This window comes from Camarhynchus parvulus, chromosome Z (genome assembly GCF_901933205.1).
Source record: "Camarhynchus parvulus chromosome Z, STF_HiC, whole genome shotgun sequence".
Classification (NCBI taxonomy): Eukaryota; Metazoa; Chordata; class Aves; order Passeriformes; family Thraupidae; genus Camarhynchus; species Camarhynchus parvulus.
Window position 1 is genome coordinate 46,031,890 of NC_044601.1, and position 14,598 is coordinate 46,046,487.

Below are 14,598 nucleotides of genomic sequence, written 5' to 3' on the forward strand. Positions count from 1 at the left end.
TTGCTTTCTCTTTTGTTTCATAAAAGGAATTCTTCATACCATTCTTTAACTTTCAATAGCTCTTTAGCTTTTCTCTCCTAGACCTTTGTGTCTGTTAGGATAGGTGTTTCCCTTCTTGTTCCCAAGATTCTGCTAGTAACACCTTCCCACTATTTGATCAAATCTGTTTTCCAGCGAAACATGAAAGTATTCTAAAGAGAGTAAGTAGAAAGATGTTCTTCCATTTTTTTCCATTTTATGCTCCCTTTACACATTATGTCATTTAAGTAACTCTAAGTGAAAAACAAATATTTGTGTTCATGTCCATTTCTTGATGTCTACTGTAGTTATCCTCTGTGGATTGCAATAGGATCAATATGATTAGTTTTCCTTTAAGAACAACTCCAGCTTTTCAACAATATTTTGGAAAATATTTTTCCTCCATTCAAAGCACAAAAATCCAACATAAATCTCAGCTGTAATTTACATCAAATTTCTCTTCTTCAGCCTTTGTACCACTTCCATCTTTATAGTTCCAGTACAATAGACATCTTCCATATTCAAGGGGGCTCCTTAAGTAGGTTACTCCTGCTCTTCCTATTCTTAGAAAATTTAAATCTAAATATGTTCTCTTTCCTGAGGGGATGAATGGGAACACTTAGAGATCAAGATTCTACATTCCTGAATATAAGATCCCAATGGGCAAATAGGCATCAGCCAGACACCATACCTTGGTGTTTTATATAAAATTTTTACAGTTCCAACTACCAGATCTTGTAATTGGAAGGTGCCCAATATATTTAAACAACTTCATAGTACTCTACCTACCTCTTCACCTAAAGATACTATAGAACACAGAAAAGAGAAAGCCTCTCTATCCAAATAATCTTTAGAGCAGTACACCAATGTCCATATTTACATTAACTTTCTCCTCCCACACAGAGAACAAATTGCAAAAGTCAAGTTGAATATGGCCCCTTAAGTCAGTATTAAATCTAATAATTTGAACTTTAGATGGGTGCACTAGTAGTTTGAACAGTATGCTTAAACATTTCATCATATCATAGTAAGCTAAATTAAGAGGTTGAACCAATGCCTCACTTCCTTAACCACTGAGAGGAGAACCATCTCAGAATAAACAGGCAACCACTTGTAAGCTACGGTTAAGAAGATTGTTGGAGTCCTTCCAGGATGAGATAGAAATTTCAGCAAGAGAATCTGAAATTTGAGAAACCAAATTTTAACAGCTGATCTGAGGCTAAGCTTTAGAAAGGGTGCAGTTCAAGATAAATCTTTCATTGCCAGTTCAGTCTGTATTTTTTTCTGCCCAATACATGAGCATGGCTGTCTCAACCTGAGACATCTACTTCCCCCATTGTATCACTTTTAATTCCACTTTAAGACAGAGAGTCTAATTATTCATTTCTAATCAAGCTTTGCAGCACTCAGCTACTAAATATTTAATTAATTTAGCCATTAGAAATCAGACTGCGACACAGAAAAATTGAAAAGGGGATAAATATTTTCATAGAAATAATTGTTGGAAAGTAAATTTAATGGAATACAGGACTCATCTGGAATTAGAAGTTCTGCAAAATGCAAGGGGTTGCAGAATTATTTCCTGTAGGGAGCTATAGTAAGTGAGTTTATACAGGTATCCATAACACCAAGTATCAATTTCTTAGCATGTAAGTTCCCAAAAGCTTGATGACCAGCTCCATTAAAAATACAGACTTTCCTAATGACATTCCCCATAGTATATGCATATATATTACAGATGCACCAGAACAATGTAAACATGAAAAGATTTTCTACCAGTAAACTAAGCTGAAACTCCCACATGATTGTACAAAAATTGAGTTTGACAAAGACATCTCTTCCAAAATGAATCATGCAGTAAAATTAAACTCTTACTTAGCATTTGTTAAAGAAGCCTTTTTCAGTTTTCTAAAATCTAAATTAATGGTTCTTAAAAAAAAAAGTAGAGCTTCATACAGACAACAGGGTTAGTGGAACCATACACCTGCTTACACTTGCTTCAAAACTTCTGTGTTATGCTACTTAGTCTCTGAAATCAGCATTACAATCAGTAGTCAGTACAAAAATCTACTTATGTGATGAATTCTGGAAGTAACCTGAAAAGCTCCTTCCATTCCCTTTCCTTTCCTCTTCCATCACAGCACTTTTGGATATGCTTTAGAAAAAGCACTTAAATACAAGAGGGAAATACATAATACATGGGGACAAAAGCCAATTAAAAAGAAAACAGAAGACACAGAAAAGGGTTATTTTGCCCTCTATTTTCTAGGTTCTTCATGAAAGTATTCACATTTTAAAAAACATTTCTGGTGAGTACTTTGGGAGATTCCATCACACTTGAAACTGGAGGTGCAACTTCTAACCTTTGTGAATCAAGTCAAAGAAATACCTTAGGACTAACTGAATTGCCAACAAGTAGAGAGTGTAAACACTAGAATATTTCAGTCAGAAAACATGAGAAGGTCTAAGAAAAATGCAAATACAGTTTAAACGCATACACAATTTCCTCCAGACCAGAACTATCAAATTTCTCGAACAGCAAGACTTGCATAAATTCTTTACATTTGCTGTATGGGTACAGTGAGTAAAATAACTAGTTCATTTAAGATAAAAATAAATACCAGAATTCTGCTCATTATAACAATGAAAAGACAGCAAAAAAGCTCTAGAATTATGATAAATAAGAATCAGTAACAGTGATGTCTAAACCATTCTACAGCCATAGTACTTGTGAAAACCATTGGGGGACATCCCTAAGTGGAAAAGCACTGAACTCCCGCAAACTCCTAAAGCAGGTAACACTTGCAATAACCTGTTACAAAATCTGAGTTCCTAATATTTGAATAATGCAGCTGTTTCAAGAGAATTTTGTAGCAACAACAATTTTAGACACAGAATAGGAAATTACAGCTTGACAAACTTGCATTAGTATTTGTGTGAATTAAGAATAACTCAGAGAATCAGTAGAAGTTGCTAAAGAATTATAACGTGACTAAGAACTTCCATTCACATACACTTAAATAGCTATTCTTACCATTTTCTGCTTAGAAAAGAGCATAATACACCTGTCTTGTACCAGACGTATCACCATACCATTCATTCTAATTTTCATCACTGAAAGAATTGGGAGACACTTACGTTTTTCCTTACTGCTGTTACTGTTATGTACAAAATCTCCATCAGGACGTACTGTAGGGAAATCATCTTCATCATCTTCTACCACTAGATTTGAGAGAGAGTGTATTATGGGAGTGAGAAAGCTTTTCTTGTTCTTTGGTGTGCAAGAAAGAATTAAGACCATCTTCATGCTTAGCCAGCACTTTTTCCTGTAACAACAGTTATGACCCCTCCCCCCCTTTTGGGTTTGGTTTATCTTCTTTGATCCAAGACCACTACCAGTGTAAATGTCAATTAACAGCAGAATCTAAAATTGCTCAGCATTGAAGTTTAGTACTCAATTCTCTGGTGAGAGCAACATACTTTGGTGTTACAAGTGGATAAGTAGGAACCATGATCCAGTACCTATCTAATCTTCTACACTGGAAAGTTAAAAAAAAAGTGGAATTGCACTTCTCTGGTGTTTTATTGCTACAGAAAGTTTCACACTGCCAGAACAAACACAGGGATGAATATAAATGCCCCAGCAGAGTGCAGAGATACAGTGATGAGCTGTGCTCTGGTATAAGCAATTCAGAGATATGTAGGCATCCACATTGTAGTCTAGTATGGTCTCAAGTGTGCATTCAGTGCTCTATTTCCAGCCAATACACCTCAGAAGCATTACTTAAGGCAGCACTTTTCACTTTTTAAAGTATATTGTTTCTATCAAAACTAATATCCCATTTATTTTTCAAAATAACAGGTAAGAGACAGCAATAAATTTAATCCGTGAGAGTTAGCAATTGGTGTTCTATAACAAAATACTTAAAAAGAGCATTGCTTTTGTACAGTTGACAGCTACAGGTTAACATCAAGCAGATTTTAAAGCAAATCTGCATTCCAAAGCAAAAATAATTAACATGCATATGCATTTATGCAAATGATTGATCCTTTACTAAACTAAATTTAGGCTACATTACTTTATTATCCTTAATTTAGGATACATTATTTTATTTATAAGACATTAAATTGTATTGTACCAGTATCAAGAGGTTTCCTCAGTAAAAAGCTACAGTCTATGGAGGGAAGAGTTTTCAGCTACAGCATTACCTTTATCCCTCTGGAGTTCGTCTTTGGAAACTGCATCTGCACAAGCATCAAAGTATTTCTGTAAAGTATCAACTTGTCTACACAAGATGTCTCTAAAGGTTTCCATTTCTGCAAGCTTCTCACGTAAGCTATGGCCCTTCTGAAAACACAAACAAAAAAAGCGTGAAATGTTTCTACATACTCAACAATAGCTTGATGCAGTATAGCTACAATTTAATTTTAAACAAGATATTTCTGCAGCTATGAAGAAAAAACTGAAGCACACTAAGGACATTTTAGATATCAGCAATTATGAAATACTGTTAATGTCAGAAGAAACCCTATCTGAGTATTCCTTACTCATTTTGTCACTGGTCTCAATGTTTTCTCTTGACTGCACCTGCTACTTCAGAGCACTCCACAAAACTTTATTAAAAAGTGAACTTACATGCTACCAGCTTTATACATATTTGCCTGAAAGCAGTCAGCTCCGGTTTATTCCCTTTTCCCTGTGCTCCAAACTTTATTCCCTTTTCTTGTGTTGTTCTTTTCCTGCTCTCCCAGAAGTACAGCACACTCAGTTCATAGATTAAATATTCATATGCAGGACACAAGGAAAGCCATAATTTGTCAGGCAGGGCTATATCACACTCACTAAACTACAGAATTAGTGTTTGTTTTCATTTGGAGCACAGGATATTTGGTGAGTAAACTTGAAAAAGTTAATGAACACACTCACAAGTTTGATTTTCTTGCCACAGAAGATGACCCCTCAGTTTAAAAGGGATGATTGCGTGAGAGGCATGAGAGAGCTTCTCATATCCTCTGTATGATGGACTACTGACATTTAGTTTTTTTTCTATAATTATGTGAGTAAGTCTTCATACATTACTTCTTTTCCAGTTGCATGTTATTTATGCATGAATATTAGGAAAATTTTTTGCACCAACCTTGAATGAAGAGGCGGACGTTGCAGAGTATCCACTTGCTCCAGAGACAAGAGACACCATGGAGCCATGACGTCGCAAACTTGACTCTGATCCATAGCCAGATTCAGTCTAAAAATCAAACCACACAAAAAACTAGAGTGCTGAGGCTTTTGATAAAACAGAAATATTGAAAACAAGATTAATGCAATTTTCTCTGGAACTCACCCACTTGTTTTTTGCAGTAGAGTTTTAAATAACTCAAACTGTGCCTGCATCTAAGATGTTGATTGTAGTATCTGTGAAGTTATTATAAACTTATTTTTTATTATCAATTAATCAATTTGTAAAATAATTTGTTACCTACCATGAATTATGTGTCCCCAAAAGGACACAGCAATATATATTTAATGGTATAAAAAAGGGACAGTGTTTCATTAATTTGGTTTATGTAATTCCTAAGAAGTAACTTTCACACAGCCTATTTAAAAAACATACATTACTCTGCAATTACTTGGGGGATTAAACATGGTTCAGTCTTAAAACAATCAACTTCAGTCACTCCATCCAATAATACAAATAGTACCATTTTCTTTTTAAAAGCAACAAAATAGAAATCAAAGAAGATCAGACAATTACTTCTATCAAGTTTTTTTCCTGTTTCAGTCTTCTTCGGCAAAATTATTTATACTAGACTGAAATTAATATTTCATGAGAACAGAAGTCTACATAAAACAAGGTATGCTCAAAGTAAGAGAGAGGATAAAATAAAAGTAACTAACTAAACAATGAAAAAAGAAAAACATCTCTTTATTAGAACAACATTTAGAAGATCAAAAATAGAGTTTGACAAATTTCCTCACAAGTCAAACAGAAGCAGATACTGAGAAACTAAAGGAAAATAAACTCCTCTAAATGTTAATCTAAATTATGTGCCTGGCAAAGGAGATGTGAGCAATAAACAGAGATAGTTCAGAATAATATAAGAAATACTGTTAGCAGATGAGTTTGATCAAGTAGACAGAGACAACAGTGAAGGACTTTTGACAGAAATAAATTCTGTAGTAACACCAAAACTCCAATGGGGCAGGGAGAAAGGAGACAAAACAAATGGTATAGAACAAAGAAGAAACAATTATGAAATTCCAGTTGTTGTACATTTTATGGAAAAACAGGGAGCTGTATAGGCTTTGAGAAGGCAGGAAAGTGTGGTTAAGTTAAAAAGCAGAGAAAAGTAAAGAGTTCTTTGAAGTGTGAGTTAAGAATTTAGGCAAAGAGGGACAAAGTATGTATGTCTGAGTTACAAGTAAGAGCTTGGGCATATGACTGCTTTATTTCAAAAGCATTTAATAAGCATAAACCTGAAGAGTCACCCAACACTTGGAAACATTTCTTTTAAAATTTCTTTTAAACACAAATATAAAAAGACTTCACTGTTTAATCAGTATTTTCAATATTTATTTAAGCATATGACACAAATTTTAAGATGACCCAATATGTTTTTATTATAGTCAGTTTGACAGTAAAAATTCATTTAATTTTCTCTGTAACTTGTACACACTAGGAAAGATGATATAAATTCATTTTAATAGGATATGGCTTAAAAACCAGATAAATTTTAAATGTAGCCAAAATACCCACTTCACTGAGGTTAGGGTATGTTAACTAAGGATAGGAAGTGTTTTCTTATTTTGTTCTTAATGTAAGAAAAACACACCTATGCAAGACCTTGCTTTAAGCTTAAGAAGCGAAATTTCTGGATTTCTTTACTTGAGATTTAGTCAAAGCCACACCTATATAGTCTTACTTTAGAACTTCCAAGAATATTATAAACCTGTAAGTAGAAAATCTGATGCCTTATATTCTATATCTGAATTAAATTCTTTTCTTCTGATATTATGCATACAGTCAATGCTCAGCTAATTTAGTTCACATAATAAAAGCTGAAGGCGAAAGAGAAAAACCGTACCCTTCTTTCCACATCAATATATAAGCTTGATTTTAAGGTACCTTTTCAGCAGAGTATTTATTTCTCTCATTTATGTAATTATTTTTTGTGATTATTTTTGTGATTATGTTGTGATTATTTTTTCCACTAAATAATTTATCCATGCTACAGAATTGTACATGTAACAGCATACACGATTATATGGATACAGCTGTCAGCTTGCGAAGTCTACCAATAAAAAGGTGCAACATTATTAACTATTTGTTATCGAGAAGCAAATTCAGCAGGCATTAAGAGCAAAATGAACAGCACACAGCATGAGTTTGTACAATCAAAAGCATGTACATCTACAGATCACGTTCAAAAGACTGTGTCAGACAATTATATCTGAACAGTCAAAAGGAAAAAAAATAAAATTACATTGAGAATACTTATTTTTCACAAGAACCAGAAAATAAGTACTCATTTCTAACTGCTGCATAGACAAGCCATCCCGCTCACAGCAGACACATGCAGGCAGATGAACACAAACAAAGAAAGCATGAATCATGCAAAGCCCCACCATTCTACTACCGCAACATCTAAACGAGAGCAGGTCACTGCCGCATTTATGTCTTGCAAAGCAGATCATCGTTAACTAATCACTGCAGAAATAATAATTTACATTGAGAAGAGAAATGTAGACAAAGTTTCTTCTGTTTATACAAATTTTAATTTCCCAAGATAAAAACTGGAAAAGCTGGTAGAGTTCATATGATAGAAATCAACAGTCTCTGCTTGAAAACAAAATTACTTGTAGAAGTCGTATCAATTCATACCATCAAGCACGAATACCAAATTGCCATGCTCGGTAAAAAGATGCAGTTCTTTGAAATTCCATGCATACATCACAGCTTCAAAGCTACATTAAAATTGGCATTTGATAGTAATTGCAACACCTTCAGCTTTCTAAAGCAATGCACAAAATCCATTAATCCTTTTGTTACAACAGACAAGAGGAAAGAGCCACATGATCCAAAGCTTCATGTGATCCTTTAACTGGAGTAGATGCTAGTATCAGCAACAAGACAGTACGTCAGAAAAGTTGCTTTCAATAAAAAAAGCTAAGTATTTGCAGAATCATATTGCAGATCTCTGTAACTGCTTGCATGGATCCTTAAGTGGAAAATAATACCCTTGAATAAAGCACAGACTCACAGCGAAGTTCTCCCATTTAAAAAATCAAATAAAGCAAATTATTCTCACATGTCTTCAGGGAATTCTTTTGATTTTGTCTCAATATGCATCTGTGAAGCACTTCAATGTACGTTTGTTCACCAAGGCAGATATATTCAGTTAGCATTATAAATTATTTATTATTTTACATAACACAACCAGCAGGCAGCTCCTCCCTCTAAGGCATACAGCTCACTCAGAAGGTAATGGAACAGATAGTAGGACTCAGCGACTCTAATCTCATTCTCTACATATCTGTGAAAATACACTCAATTGCACTCAAACATCCAAGAGATCAAGCCACAATATCTTATGAAAAACCCCAGAAGATAGAAAAGGTAGTAACACAAAAGAGCTGGAAGGTACTACGTAAAGCTTGGTGGAACATAAGCAGATAAGCTCTATAAAACAACTGTGTTCCAAAGGCAATTTTTAGACTTGTTGCAAATGCTTCAGAAAGATGGGTTAGTGCATGGATGAGCCAAGGCAGAGCTACCTAGGAAACTATTGCAGACAGTAAGAACACAACAGACACTACACTTTGGGCAGTATAGGATGCATTTCTGAGGACTGAAATTAAAGATATAATTATCATGGGTCTGTAGGTCTGATTTTTCAATTGCTCTGAAGCTGCTGACAATGGAAATTTAAGGTTGCAAAACTAAGGTGGTAGTTAGCAGGAAGGCAGAGGTAAAAATTCCAGAATCCAAGTCAGGGCAGCTGGATAGTGATTCCCCACCCACAGCACTCCCAAGCAGAGTGCAGATGACTATTTAAAAGGAAAGAGCTTCTAATCTGACCTTTTTTTGCAACTGCAAAAACAAGGAAAGACATGTAGACCTAACTTTCCTCCAGCAGTGACATATGTTGGAATTCCATAGTAAACACTCAGGTTATGTTCACAGGAGGAATCCCCAGGAATTCCAAATTCAAAAACACATATAAAAATAAAACTCTTCACTGAGCAGAAGTATCAAAATCTAAACTGACAATAATTGCAACATTTAGTGTACTTAGTAATAAAACTAAAGCAGCTTGTACTCCTGGGTCATGGGACTATGAGCAAGTCTGGAAGAGGATACATTTATCCCTTCCGTCAATCTGGGCTGTCAGGAAAGGGACAAGTAAAGTCTGTACTGTAGTACAAGAATTAATAAATGCCATTCTGTTAGACACCGGCAGAAAAAGCACTGATGCTTTGGCATCAGTTCCCAATGCACTAAAGGAAGTGCTGTTACTTGTTTCCATGCTCTGAAAGCTAGTGGATTTTAAAGAATTAATTAATTCCATTACATATTGTCTGGCTAGCACTTGTGCAACTCTGCCTTTAAAAAAAAGAACAGTTATGATCCCAAGTGAAAGCAGTAGTCACATCGGTATTTTTAGCAGTCGTACAAAATTGCATAATAGTTATATTAAATATTATTACATCATCACAATGTATAAAATTCAAAAGGGAGTGTTGCCAGGGTTAAGTGCTAACTAAGGCAGATGACCCAGGCAGATGAGCAGTAGGAAAAACTGCTGCAGGGGTCCAAGAACTGGCTCTTCCATGGAGCATCCACTAGGTGGGAGGGAAAGCCTGTGCTTCGCAGGGACTGAGCATGTAGGGAAAACCCAGCCTGTCTCAACAGGGGGACAGAGCGAGGAGACTAAGGCACATACAGTTAACAGGCATTTAAGCAATCTTATTTATCCTTCAAAATGGCAGGGAAGGAGTGATTGCCTCTTACTCCAATTGTTGGCTTAGTTTTATTTTTTAACCAAAGATAGGTAAGTATTATATTAGTATCACCTCTGTAGAACCAGAAAAACGTATCCACCACCAGTATTATGGTGAAGAATCTTGGGCTAAAGACCACAATGATATTTCCAAAGAGCATAGTTAAACAGCAATGGAGGTTTATTCACTTTTCTTGAAAGCCTGACCCTGTTTTGGAAATGGATTTGAGAGGCCTACACTTTGCTTAACCAGAAAAAACATTTTCCTAATAAGAAACACTAGGATTCAAAGTGCAGACAAGGTTGTTACTTGCACTAAAAGAAATGGACTACAAAAAGCTTTACAGCCAGACAGAATATATCTATCAGCAGATAAATAGTATTAGCTATCTATGCTTCTTATCAATAAGAAGAAAAACTGCCAAAGCAAATGTTCCTGCAAAACCCACAAAGTCCCAAAGTCCCTTGTTCATCTAGCACAATTAGCAGTTACCTTGGCACTGCTAAATTCAGAAACTGATTGTTTTTTCTCCTCTAATCTTTAAAACATTTAGCCATCAGAATTAATATCTCTATCAAACAGCTGGCATAATGTAATATATAGGAAGAACTGGAGGATAAAAAGTTGGAATCGTTGAATTCTCTAATATATTTGACAAAGAATTTAAGGAAAACTATCTCACAACCTAAGGAAATACATGCAAACACGTGCTGCTTCAATTGCCATGTCCTAACAGTAATTTGGGGAAAAGTAGGGGGAAAAAGGGTTTACTTTTAATACATTTATTGTTTTGTATCTCACACCTTATTAAAACTAACACAAATTTCTTTACTTTCAAAACCTATTACCTATTCTTATTTCCTTCTTTCTGTAGCCCTTGTTAGCTCTCAACACCTACTTCCTTCAAAAACAATGGAGGCTCACTGATACATCTGAACCAAAAAAGTTATTACACATTTGAAACAAAAAAAGTTATACAAAATAAGGGACTTCAAGACAGGCAACTTTTTGTCATGTTCCTGATACAGCTTCAGATTGCTCAAGTTGTCCAAGGTTGAAGATTCATAAAAACTAGTATGACTATTAAGTCAAAACCATGTTTGTTTAAAAACAAAGCCCAGCCTAGTTTAAAAAAGGCAACAGCACTCTGCCATCTGTAGAAGCTTTACATGCATTTCTAATCATATATCTATTTGACAACATAAAGATTCCATATATTAAGCTCAAACTACCTAGGCAATAATTCTGTCCAAAGGTAATTTTACTTTCAAACAACAGATGAATATATTGGATATAAAGTATCAGAGTTCTGAAGACATAATTATCTAAGGACAAACTCTACCATTCTGCATGACTGGCAGAAAATAATCAGAATCATTAAGGTAGGAAAAGACTTCCTAGATCATGGAGTCTGACCTTCGACCCAGCACTACCATGCTAAATAGACCACAACACTAAGTTCCACAACTTTTACTGCATGCCTCCAGAGGCTCTATGAGTTGTCTGGGCAGCCCAACCCAATACCTGATCACTCATTCAGTGAAAAAATCCTTCCCAATGTCCAACCTGCAGAGCCCCCCTACCCTCCAGCAGATGAACACTCCCACCCAAGTTATCGCCTGCAAACTGAGTGGGGATACCCTTGATCCCCTCATCCAGATGGTCTCTAAGCACACAACAGAGAACTGGACCCAATGCTGAGCCCTGGGGAACAGCACTGCTGACCGGCCACCAGCGGGATGTAACTCCATCCACTGACAATCTCTGGTCTTGACTATCCACCTGTTTTTTTACCCAGTGAACAGTACACCTGTGTACAAGCCACAGGCTGCCAGTTTCTCCAGGATAATGCTATCAGAAATGGTGTCAAAGGCTTTAGTGAAGTCTAGATAGAAAACATCTGCAGCCTTTCCCTCATCCACTAAGCAGGTCACTTTGTCATAAAAGGAGATCAGGTTGCTCAGGCAGGACCTTCCTTTCACAAATCCATGCTGGCTGGGCCTGATGACCTTGTCGTGCTGCCAGTCATCACACTCAAGATACTCTGTTCCATAGCCTTCCCCAGCACTGAGGTCACCAAGGGCAGCCTAACAAGGCTGTAGTTCCCCAGATCCTGATTCTGAGCCTTCTTGTAGGTGGGCACCACACTTGCAAATCTCCAGTTATCTGGGGTGTCCCTGGTTAAACTAGGATTGATCATAAGTGATGCAGAGAGGCTTGGAAAGGTATTTCATCAGTTCTCTCAGTCTTGGGTGAATCTCATTTGCCCCATAGACTTGTGAGTAGCTAAGTGTCATGGGAGGTCACTTTCTCCTGAGTTACAGGAAGTCTATTCTGATCCCCATTCCTGTTTAGCAGCTTAGAGGGCTGCTTGCCCTGAGGATATTTGATCTCTCTGTAAAGACTGAGGCAAAGAAAGTATTAAGTACCTCAGCCTTTTCCTCATCTCTGGTGATAGCATTCCCCATCCACATGCCCATTAAAGGATGGAGATTTTCCTTGGCCCTCCTTTTGTTGTTAATGCATTTGGAAAAACATCTTATCTTATACAGCAGCGACCAGACTGTGTTCTAGCTAAGGTTTCCCCTTTCTGATTTTTTCTCTACATGACTTACCAACATCCTAGTACTCTTCCTGAGGTGCCTGCCTCAGCCTACATAGGAAGCAACACTTGCAAGATCTGAAGTCAAATGAAGCTGGTGGAGGGTCTGGAACACAAGCCTGATGAAGAGTGGCTGAGGGAGTTGGGATAGCTCAGCCTGGAAAAAGGAGGCTCAAAGAAGACCTTATCACTCTCTACAGTAACCTGAAAGGAAGCTGTAGTGAGATGGGTGTCAGTCTCTTATTCCAAGTAGCAAGTGTCACGACAAGCAGAAATGGCCTCAAGTTGCAGCAAGGGAAGTTTAGTTTAGACATTATGAAAATTTTTTCATGGAAAGGGTTGGAAAGCACCGGAATATACTGCTCACGGAAGTGGTGGAGTCACCATATCTGAAAATGTTAAAAAAATGTGTGGATATGACATTTGATAACATGGTTTAGTGGTGAACATGGTGGTGTTGCTGGGTTGACAACTGAATGTGGAAATATTAAAGATCTTTTTCAATCTTAGCAATTCTATGATACACTCGATGGCTTACCAAGATCTAAAAAAAGTTACATAAAACATTGTTTTACCAAGAATAAAAGAAGATTAATTGTTTTAAAGAATAAAAACACATGATTCTATAAATCTCATTTTAGTTTATGAGTTAAGAACAAGTCCAACATAATACTAAAGGGATAAATTATCTAAATACTTCTAATGTTTAGATGTAAGACCTAGCCACAGATAGAGAAGAGCAAAGATATGCATATAAAGCAGATGTCACATCAAAAAACTTTATAAGCAAACTCAGATTATGAGTTTATCTAACGTAAAAGCTTTGGATATTTCATGTAAAAGACACATTTGGATATCTAAAAGGATAAAAATTAAAATAATTTCCAAAACCTTGGTGAATCACCAATTCAAAACATAGGAGTATGTCCTTCTGTCACAAGGTTTCACAATACTCTGTGGTCTAACAGATCATGACTGGGAAAATTAAGTTGTCATACACTCATATTACTTTCAGGTTAGTACCAGTTAATCTGTTTAATCTCCCCAAGTCAGTATCGTGTGTGACCACTAGAGGGAAATAGCGAAAACGAAACAGACACCGCTGGAGGTTACTAGTGGTCTTTGACCAATAGTAACCCTTACCCTGTTTCTGCTTCAGTCCCGGGGCATAGAAACCTCCTTTTCTTGGTAGACAGTTAAAACCAGAGCAGTTTTACCTTTAGCCTTTATAATTACATTTGAGACACATTGCTTAGAGAGGATAAAGTTTTTCACACAGCATGCAAGTAGCAACAATGACATTTAGTGCTGAATGGATGACAGTGAATTAGAAATTGTAACAGAGATTAAAGAAATTATTCTGAAGTCAGACTTCTCAGACAGTTCAAAACAGTGAACCAACTAAGAACACACTAATTTTCACTTAAGACTGTCCAAAGACATAGTACCAAATCATTCTAATGAATGTTCTGGCTCAGATTTTTAGAACTTCATCTGACAAGAAGTAGTTAGGCTCAATATAATTTAGCTTTAAAAAAGTTTAATACTTGTCTCAGAAAAAATTGGGCACATGTGTCTCAAGCACCATGCTCAAGTAGAAGATTTTTTTTACGTTCAGCTGCTCTGTCATTAGTCTGCAAATACACAGCTCATCATTAAAATCATTTTTATATACCAACCAGGCAAATAGGCACAGGATTTCTTCATATACAGGTTTTACATTAAGTAGGTCATCACCAAACTAGTTTTCCCTGTATGTATGCTCACTCTGAGAAGCATTAGAAGAAACAAAGTTTTAGTTAAAGCCTACCAACCCATTTAAAGTCATGAACTAATTGTACAGACATATTTCCTCAGAAATAAGTTATTTACTGTATTCATAACACTTAAGTTTATACAGGCTTATTTGGGAGTTCGTAAAACTGTTTTATGAAAAGCAACTTTCAGAAAACTCATCTTTGAAAACTAAAATATTAAC

At 36.1% G+C, this 14,598-nt stretch overlaps 1 protein-coding gene across 3 annotated transcripts in view; it reads right to left on the reverse strand.

Moving 5' to 3' along the window:
• CERT1 (ceramide transporter 1) overlaps positions 1 to 14,598 on the reverse strand; it is an 82,812-nt gene that overhangs the window by 25,810 nt on the left and 42,404 nt on the right. For 2 of the 3 annotated variants that reach the window (XM_030968050.1, XM_030968049.1), the window contains exons 4-6: positions 5,157 to 5,264; positions 4,228 to 4,366; positions 3,157 to 3,240 (exon numbers count right to left, since the gene is read on the reverse strand). In XM_030968050.1, the coding sequence (XP_030823910.1) occupies positions 3,157 to 3,240; positions 4,228 to 4,366; positions 5,157 to 5,264 (331 nt within the window). Of the gene's footprint in view, positions 1 to 3,156; positions 3,241 to 4,227; positions 4,367 to 5,156; positions 5,265 to 7,642; positions 9,109 to 14,598 lie in introns of those variants that run through there. The other variant, XM_030968051.1, reaches the window with a different exon arrangement.